At 46.1% G+C, this 9,754-nt stretch overlaps 1 protein-coding gene across 1 annotated transcript; it reads right to left on the reverse strand.

Moving 5' to 3' along the window:
• Nucleotides 1–4,331: 4,331 nt before the first annotated feature.
• LOC144820319 (putative protein ZBED10P) lies at nt 4,332–7,809 on the reverse strand. The gene is made up of 2 exons (XM_078677892.1): nt 6,845–7,809; nt 4,332–4,590 (listed from the first exon to the last, which is right to left on the reverse strand). Exon 1 carries the CDS (start codon nt 7,807–7,809, stop codon nt 6,850–6,852), a length of 960 nt encoding a protein of 319 aa, XP_078534018.1. The 3' UTR covers nt 4,332–4,590; nt 6,845–6,849.
• Nucleotides 7,810–9,754: the final 1,945 nt, after the last annotated feature.

Genomic DNA, 9,754 nt, shown 5'->3' on the forward strand with positions numbered 1-9,754 from the left:
ACATTTTGGACGAGTTTAACAAAAAGGTCTTGAAAATGCTATCCCCAAAAAAACGCCAGATTGGTTATGTTTCCACGGATAATGGCGCCAATGTAGTTAAGGCCATGGCGCTGGGTGGCTATTTCAGAGTGCGGTGTTTGGCGCACTGTATCAACCTGGTAGTTCAAAAATTCTTGAGTGATAGAGACAGTGCAGCGTTCGCGGTAATGGCCACCTGCCGCAAAATGTGCCACCATTTCAGCCATTCTTTTAAGGCCCGGAAGCATCTGAGGAGGCTGCTACTTCAACGTCGAATGCCAGTGAAAGCACTCATCCAGGAGGTGGCAACACGTTGGAACTCAACCTTCTACATGCTTGAGCGTCTGTATGAGCAGTATACGGTACTCGATCACTATTTCTTAACAGAGGGTACAACTCAGAAGGAGGACCTGCGGATGGGTGCGGCGCAATGGGACATAGTTAAAAGCCTGACAGACATGCTTCGTCCTTTTGAGTTCTTCATGCGTGCAGTCAGCCAGGAGGACTGTAATTTGGGAAAAGCTATCCCATTGTTGTGCATGCTGGAGCACCAACTGATGGCGGTGTCTTCTGAGTTTGAAAAAGATGTAAAAAAAAAAGACCCTTTTATTTTGTCTGAGAAATTATTAGAGCGCCTACGTGGTGATGAACGTCTTCAAAAGATCAAGTCAGAACAGCATTACATTTGTGCTACTATTCTGGATCCACGCTACAAAAAGGCGCTGGCAGGCCAAGCATTCTTTCCTTTTGCTGATGAAGATGTTCAAAAGTGCAAACATTGGCTAGCCTGGTCAGTCAAGAGGTTTGAAAAAGAACGGCAGTATATTGAAGGAAGGCAGTACATCAGCATCAGCATCAGCAGGCCATCCCCAGTCACAAGAATCCACTTCTGCACCTGTGGCTGTGGCACAAGTGACCTCTCAGCCGTTAAAGACACCGGCAACTGGATCATCTGCACCACACACAACAGTAACAGTGGCTGCTGTAGAGGATTGGCTAACTTTGCTTGGGTATGGTTCTCGAAAAAATGTCACAGGCACAGCAAAAAGTAAGCAAAGTGGAGGAACCGTTGATGACCTTGAGTCGATGGTGCAGGACTATCTGAATGACTCAACAGAGGTCTTTCTTAATGATGAGCCATTGCAGTATTGGCATGGCAAAAAACAATTGTGGCCACAGCTCTCCAACCTGGCTATAAACTATTTGTCTTTCCCACTCGCAAGTGTGTCTTCTGAACGTGTTTTCAGTGCTGCTGGTGGCATTGTAACTCCCAAACGGAGCCTCCTCTCGCCCAAAAATGTTTGTGGGTGGGTTGCGGGGTCTCTGTCGAAGCACTGCTGCGACAGTCTAGTCTTGATTGCATTTGCTTTTCAGGAAATCCGTGGTGGAAAACAGGAGTTATGATGATGACCTAGCTGCACAGCGAGTTTGGACTGAAGGCCGAGAGATATTGTAAGTATGAGATTTTGCTTTTTGGCTGTTTGGGGGTGTTATCGCGTGCATTTTTGCGTGTGGGTTGGCGGGTCTCTTGGGGCATTCCTGTGAAGGTCTAATACCGGATAGAAGTGGTTTGGACAAAATCCATGCAGAATTTTTTTTTGCTATTTCTTCTGACATCTTGCTCAATGTAGCGTTTTCGGTGGCCTGTTTGGGGGGCTTCCTGGTGTTTGTGGGTGGGTTTTGGTGTCTCTGTCGGAGCACTGCTGCGACAGTCTAATCTTGATTGCATTTGCTTTTCAGGAAATCCGTTGTGGAAAACAGGAGTTATGATGATGACCTAGCTGCACAGCGCGTTTGGACCGAAGGCCGAGAGATATTGTAAGTATGAGATTTAGCTTTTTTGCTGTTTGGGGGTGTTGTCGCCTGCTTTTTTGCGGGTGGGTTGGCGGGTCTTGGGTAACCCTGGGCGTAGTTCGCGTAGCCGCACTCCGCGAAGCTACGCGAAGACGCACTTGCACTCCGCGAGCTACGTGTAGCTCCGCGGACATGCGTAGTAGCTTGCTAGACCCGTTCGCGCGCCGTTTTTCGTCTTCGGGAGCGCGGTGCGCGTGTTCGGGGCGCTGCCTGCATGCTCGCAATAGCTAGCGCGCTAAGTTACTCAATGAGGTTTGTCCCGCCCGCTTGCGTTCCCTTATTTCCGGTTCCGGGTCACAAGTAACGTGTTCGCGTTGTGTTAGACATGTTCGGGAACTCATCTTCTCGTTCGCACTGCCAAAGTGCGTGATCGCGTCAAATATCGCGCGAACTTACCGCGGCGGTCGCGACGGGCAGAGCCATCTTCGATTTCACACTCTGGCTATGGTTTTGGGCCTACTTCAGCATCTCACTCCTATCTCTTCCATCCTGGTCTTTTCCCTCAGTTTTTCTAACTTTCTTTACTTCTTACCTATTTCTGTCTGTGCCTAGGTTTATATTTCTCATTTTATTTTTACTTTTACCACTTTTTTTGCAACTTTTCTCTTGTTTTATATTACTTCCTTCTTTTATCTTTCTTCTTTCTTCCCCTAACCTTTTTGTCTTCAACTTTCCTTCTCCCCTCCACCCAGAACCATGGTGAAGGGTGCCAGCAGAATCGGCGGCTCAAAGGGCAAGGCGGCTGTGCCTAAAAAAACCAGGCTGCCTTGCGGCAGAATGCGCCCGGCAGGAGTGACGCCCCGCCAACTTTTTGGGGAGGAGGAGGTGGCCGCCCTGGTCTTTTTTATCCAACGTCACCTTCCCTTGACTTTGGCAGCAGGCGGCAGGCCCGGCTCCGGATACCAGCGCATTGAAGAGCGTCTCCGGCGGTGGGCGAAGGTGCGCCGTGCAGTCTTCCACTGCTCCGGTATCCGGCGTACCCACCATCAGCTGTCCCACCGCTGGGCCGACATTTTGGACCGGGAGCAGGACCTGTTGGACCTGCTTGGTGTGGAGGTTGTGGGTCTTGGTGAGTGGCTACCCCAAAAATAAAGTGTGTGTATATATATATATATATATATATATATATATATATATATATATATATATATATATATATATATATATATATATATATATATATATATTTATATACATATAGATATAGATATATATATATATACATATATATATATATAGTTGTATAAATATTGTTATTGTATCTTTGTAAATATTGGCTGAATAAGTAACGCGATGACTGTTGCCCCTAGTTACATTTGCGATGTATTCTGGTATATCTACTGTCATTGTATGACAGTGTTCTTCTTCTTCACTGGCTCTTGCGTGTTGTTTCAACTTGGCGCTAGCTGTTGCTGTTTATTGATGTGAGATTTTCTTTATTGTTGAGAACTGAAGTTAGTTAATGCTATTAATAGAGTCTTGTCCTTCCTTTGTCCGTCAGTGAAATAGCGGTGGATGGATAATTGTACGTTGTTTGCATATTGTAGCATTTTTTTCACGGCCTTCTCTTCTGCATGAATGGAATCCTTTTCTTGCAAAGAATGCTAACGTTACTTTGTTCTTCTTACCTCAGCCAGGGCCGGCTCTAGGGGGCATGTGCAAGCTGTGCAACTGCACAGGGGCACCAAACTTCAGGGGCCACCGCACCAATAGATATCCTTAATTTAATAATACTCTAAGGATGTATACATATTTGCGTTGCGGCCCCTGGCATGGATTTGTTGCCTCCGGCTCTGTTCCACTGTAGCAGTGTGATTTGCAATGATGTCTATGTTTCACATCACTCAATGTTTTTATCTTTGTTTATTATTTTAATTTTTACATCAACCACAGAACCCAGGGGCAAGCAGAATACAGGGACCGAGTCGGCGGGTGAACCACCAGTTACACAGAGCTCCTCTACTGAGGATCCTGCTGCTGTCCCCAGTAAGTCCAACAGTGCTTGTTTTTTCCTCTGTAATGTGTCTGCAGTGCTTTGTCAATTGACAGCAACCAAGTAGGCATCCAGAATGATGTTTGTCTAGTATTTTTGTAAACGTTAGTATACCACTACTAGTCTTGTGGGTATTCTTCTATCTCCTATGGAGTTATATACATATTACACAACTATGTAACTATGCACACGAAAATTGGATGTTGTTGGTACTGATAGGCAGGTTGGACCTTACTTACACCTCAGTCACAGAACTCTGAGGAACGCACAATTCACTGAACGTCAGCCTATATGGCCTGAGTCATTGGTCTATTGTTCAAATCACACTCCTGAACCCCAATACCAAGATGCCGAATGCTTTTAGGACACAAACCGTTACCTAAGAAACCCCCTTTTGCTCACTCACTCGTGTGAGTCTCTAAGACAACAGACACTGAAAATAAACTTCAGAGTCAAAGTGGTCATTCAAAAGCTTTATTTTGTTAGAAGTAAGTAAGTAACATCAATGTTTTTAAGTTGTTCCGTCCAATACGTTGAAGGGCCCACCAGAAAAAATCCAGAGTTAAAACAGGCATAATAAAGTAATCAACATTTGTACAGCTACTAGTGCACAATAGGGAAATGTGGCAACTATCGGAGACCTCTCACCAACGTATACTGGTCAGATATTCCTCTTTTTTTGTAAGCTATGGAAATGTCCGCTTCGTAGAAGGCAATCTTCTCACCTGCCGAAAAATAATGACAAAAGTGGTGCACGTTAGACAGTATTAAATACATTTATGCCAGTTTTATGCAGCCATGCTAAAAAGAAGTTGTAACCTGTAAGCAAACTCTATCCCACAATCCACATAGAAAACTTAAATACGGGCCCTTTTACTTTCCCACCTCTTCAGGTGTATGCATTGAACAATGATGTGTTGCCCCAGAGCGTCTTCTGGTACTGCGCAACAAGCTGCGAGTTAACACATGCGCAAAACTGGATACATTGATGTACAAAGGTTACATAGTTCACTTCCAATTTCCAAGGACTAGAGTAGCAGGACAGATGAGATGAGCTTGGGTACCATACCATAACAATGAATGCTAATAATATGTGTAGTGACTCTGCTGTACTATGCAATGTGGACTCATACTGATTACGTACGTTGGACTTCACTGTTTTGAAGAACTCCATTCTTGGTGAACAAGTACAAAGGGGGCTGTGCATCCATCTAAAAAGGTGTACTTATTTTATAGGTGCAGAACCCTTACCATCGACCAGTGCCGACGGGGACAGCGGCGCAGCTTCAGCGATCCCGGCGGGGACAGGAGGAACAGAGGCACCTACACCAGCAGCAGTGGGGGGGGAGCCAACAGCGGCGGACGATGGTAAGTTACATTCAATAGTGATCTGCATTACTTGGTGGGAGGGGAAAACTTTCTCACTGTACTCTACTGGAAAATATATGATGTTACCTTTACTTGTCATTAGCATGCTAAGCATTACCACTACAGTAATGCAAGTGCCTGATAGCAGTCGGATGCATGGGTTGTTGTTAAAGCATGTAAAGGGGAAAACACAGCTGCCAGCGTGGTTGGGAGACACACCCAATACCGGTGGTTAGTGGATAGTCTCAGCAGCAGCGGTGTTTTGGGCAAACCCAAAGGCAAGGGAAGGAGGGGACGACTGGGTGTATGGGTCGTTGCTGGTGAAACACAAACCAAATAAGGTTTGTTGCGCGGTATAAAGTATTATAGTCTTTACTAGACATGTGCTACTAGCTGCCCCCTGTTAATTAATGTTACTTTGAGAGTGTTCCCGCCTTCCCGGAACAAAAGGAGATATGAAAAAGACAGGTGTTCGTTCTAATGTGTGTGACCGTTGAAGTACACCCATGCTAATAGGGCAGGCATAATGCCGTGACAAAAAGTCCGAAAAATTAATAGAGGCTGTAGAATGTTCAAGATAGACGCAACACAATTTCTGGTACTCAGCTTGCTTGCTAGTGCTACTGTGCCGCCCACTATGTGTTGAATCAATGTTGTGTTCTTGATTTGCGGGGAGTTTGGATTAACAATTCTGTTTCTTTCTTTATAGTTACTCCTTCCCAAAAACCAACAAGGAAGGAGTTGGCAGTCCGGGCCCGGCAGCGGAAACTGCAGGCAATTGTAGAGGCCTACCGCCGGCTGGTGGATCAGGCCGAGGAGGAGGAGGAGGAGGCGGCGGCAGCAGCTGCTGCCTCTTCCAATGCCCCGGGCCCCAAGCCTGCAGGACTACGTCGCCGTGGTCAGGCAGCCGCCCGCCGCCGCATTGTTACATCTTCGGCGGACCCCCACAACAACAACAACAACAACATGCATGCAAGTGTAGGTGCCGTGATTTCAAAGCAAAGATTCTCCGCCGGGTAGCGAAGTTGGAGGAGGAGCGGAAGAAGCAGGAGGACGGTCTAGAGGAGCGTGTGAAGATACTGGTGGACAAACACCTGAAAGCCCGCCGGCTTTGAAATGGACCCTGTTTTTTGCCCCTTTTTTAATCCTTTTGTTGGTGGGTGGGATGTGGGAGTTGGGGTGTACATTTGGGTTGAAATTTGGTTGGGGTTAGGGGAGGGTAGGGACAGCTCTGGGTCAGGGGGTTACATTTGTTATATATTTTATTTTTCTATTATCATTATGAAAATATAAAAATAAAACAAAGATATTTTCACAAGAAAACATTTGAAGTTCATTTGTGTTTGTTGGGGGGGTGGAGGGGGGACTGTTTCACCAAATAATGTACGTTGTGCAACATGAACATGAACTACGAACGATAAATTAAGTACTGACTGCACCTGTAGTAGTAGGGTCACAAGTGCATAAATAATTTATATTATTAAATAACATGGGAAAATTGCCCATCACGTGAGTCTGAAGTTACTACTAGTATACTTTAATTCCATGCACATTTGCTCAGAGTCGGCTAAACAATCCTATGCAATGCATTGCATCATTCCTTTAATATACCTGTCCTAGTTGTCAGGGAAGAGGAGCTCGTCCTCAAACTCTGTGCGTTCAGACAGAAGTAGGTCATGTAACCCAGTAGTGAGGACGTCTTCTTCACACTCGCTTTCTTCATCCGGCGGTGATTCACGTACTTGATAGTCTGGTGGTATGAAGCGTTGATTCATTTTTATCATTGTCAGCCGCTCCACGCTTTTGGGGGAGAGACTAGTCCTTTTCGATGTGACAATGGCACCAGCAGCACTGAAAACCCGCTCAGAGGAGACACTGGCTACAGGACAAGCCAGATACTTTATCGCCAGCCTGCTCAGCACTGGCCACTGTCTCCTTCTTTCATACCAATAGACCAATGGGCTTTGCTCCATGAACACCTCTGTTGTGTCATCCAGATAGGCCTGAACCATCCGCTCAATGTTCATTGGTGCTCGGCTTTGCTGGTCCTCTTTTCCCTTTGCAACAGCAACGGACTTACCCATCCCTTTCTGTAGAAAAAAAGCAGTTATGCTTTTGGTTGGGTCTGCTGAATCAGATCGTGTAGGTGCTGCTTTTGGTACTGTTGGTGCCTGCTGGAAAGCAGACGCACTGCTCTCACGCTGTGAAGAACTTGCGTCAGGAGTACTTGGACTGGCCTGGGCTGGCAGTGGCAGGCCTTTAAGTAACAGCCGTTCAGTTTCTAACTCATTAGCTTCCGCAGCTATGGAAGTTTTGTACTTGTCAACATCCTCATCTGAAAATGGAATTACTTCGTTACTGCTGACAAATAATTTGTACCGTGGATCCAAGATTGTTGCAGTTATGTAATGTTCACCTGACACAATATTGTTGAGCCTTACATTTTCACACAAGCGGTTGACTAAGCCCTTGGCTAAGGTATATGCATCAACTTTTTGTTCGTCACCTTCGTATCTTTCACAGACCTCCTTCACCTGTTGCTCAAGCATGTACAACAATGGGATGGCTTGGCCCATAGTACAGTCCTCCCTGCTAACTGCACGTGTGAAGACCTCAAAGGGTTGGAGCATCTCTGTGATGCATTTAATGAGGTCCCACTGCCACATCCCAATGGTCAGGGCTTTAAGATTAACAGTAGGATCCCCTAATCTTCTTGACATGACATAAGCATTCAGTGGGATGTACTGCTCAAAGAGACGCTCAAGCATGAAATAAGTTGAGTTCCAACGTGTTGGGACCTCCTGTATCAGTGCTTTGACTGGCAACCTATGCTCTTGCTGAATGACCCGTAGCAGCTTCCGTCCTTTGAAAGAATGGTTAAAGTGCGTGCATATTCTTCTGCAGATGGCCATTATGTTGCTGACTTTGGCTTCATTTTTCAGAAAGTCTTGCACGACTAAGTTTATGCAGTGTGCCAAACAGGGTACCCTGAAATAATGTCCTTCTCTCATTGCCTTCACTACATTACTGCCATTGTCGGTGGAAACAAAACCAATCTTAAGGCCTCTTGGTTTCAGCCATTCAAAGACCTTGTCATTAAAGTCAGACAAAATGTTTTCAGCAGTATGACTTTTGTCCATACCAAACATGGCTATAGTTGCATGTCTGCGCGTATCATTAAAAATTCCAGCAACGTCACGGAGGCCTGAAGTTAACTTGTCTTTAACACCTGCAAAAGAGATCCAGTGTGCGGTGATGCACATGAAATCTGTAGCATCGCAACTGCTCCACATGTCTGTTGTCAGGTGGATACAATGGACAACACTCTGTTGTAAGGCTTTCCCAATCAATTCCAGCACATCGTGGTGTAGTGCTGGAACAGCCACTCGGGCAAAATAGTAGCGACTGGGAACGTTCCATTTTGGGCAGAGGGTTGCCACTAATTCCAGAAATCCAACAGCCTCAACAAATGAAAATGGGAGAAGGTCCAGTGCTAACATTTTCGCAAGTTTGGCATTGTATAAACGTGCTACTGGGTGGTTCCGCTCGTACTTTCCCTCCTGCCTTAACATGCTAGGAATGGTAAGCTGCTTTGCATGTCTTTGAGTTGTGCTAGACGGACCACCTTGCATCGCAGACTTTGCACTCCTTGGTGTTTCCAGCTGACTCTGGTGCCACTGAGAAGTTGCAGATGCGGAGGATGTGGTCTTTACCACTCCAGTACTGGCGACAGGGGTCGATTGTGTACCACTCCTAGATAGAAGGTCATCGTCTCCCTCTTCTTCTACCTCCTGATCAACCATGAGTGGACCTTGTACCACTGTATCCCCACCAACACGAGTGCTAACATTTTTTAAGCTTGCAAGGTGGTTCTCCCACCTGATCATGTGTGTTTTTTTCAAATGGGTCGTTTGGCCTCCAGTCCCATAGTTTGTACCAAGCTTACCACGACTAACATTGGCATGACAAATGGTGCATACAGCAATGTTCTCCTGAACTGGGTGAACCGTAAAGAAGTCCCACACTGGGGAGGTAAACTTTTGTCTCCTGCCATAGGAAGAGGAGGACCCACTGCCAATGCCGGATGGACTGGAGGATTGTGGAATTTCACTATGGGACAGCTCAGTCCTAGTACTGCCACTACCTCCTTCTGTTGAAGTGGCGCTTCTGCTGGATGTCGGATGCTGCCGGGCCTTCGCTGTTGAAAAAATTGGAGCTGGTGTTACTGTGGGTGTTGAGTGTGTAGGAGTTATGCGTGGTACCTGCTCATCAGTCATTGCAGCATTTCTGGATAGGGTGAAAATGTTTGTCTCTACATCCTCTGCACCAGGAATAACGCTTGTGATGATGACAGTGTCAGACCCGTCTTTATCACCAGCAGTATCCTGCTCACCTACATCGACCTCCATAAGTTCAAGCCTGCCTGGAAACTTCCTTTTTCCTAGCATGGTCTTCTTGGGATGTCTCTCCTTTGAATGCGCAGATAGTTGTGGCTGCCAATCCGTATCAAGGTCATCGGAA

This window comes from Lissotriton helveticus, chromosome 2_1 (genome assembly GCF_964261635.1).
Source record: "Lissotriton helveticus chromosome 2_1, aLisHel1.1, whole genome shotgun sequence".
Lineage (NCBI taxonomy): Eukaryota > Metazoa > Chordata > Amphibia > Caudata > Salamandridae > Lissotriton > Lissotriton helveticus.

Bases quoted from the DNA above. Each gene is read 5' to 3' on its own strand.
- LOC144820319 (XM_078677892.1), bottom strand. From the start codon at position 7,809: ATGGGCCAAGCCATCCCATTGTTGTACATGCTTGAGCAACAGGTGAAG.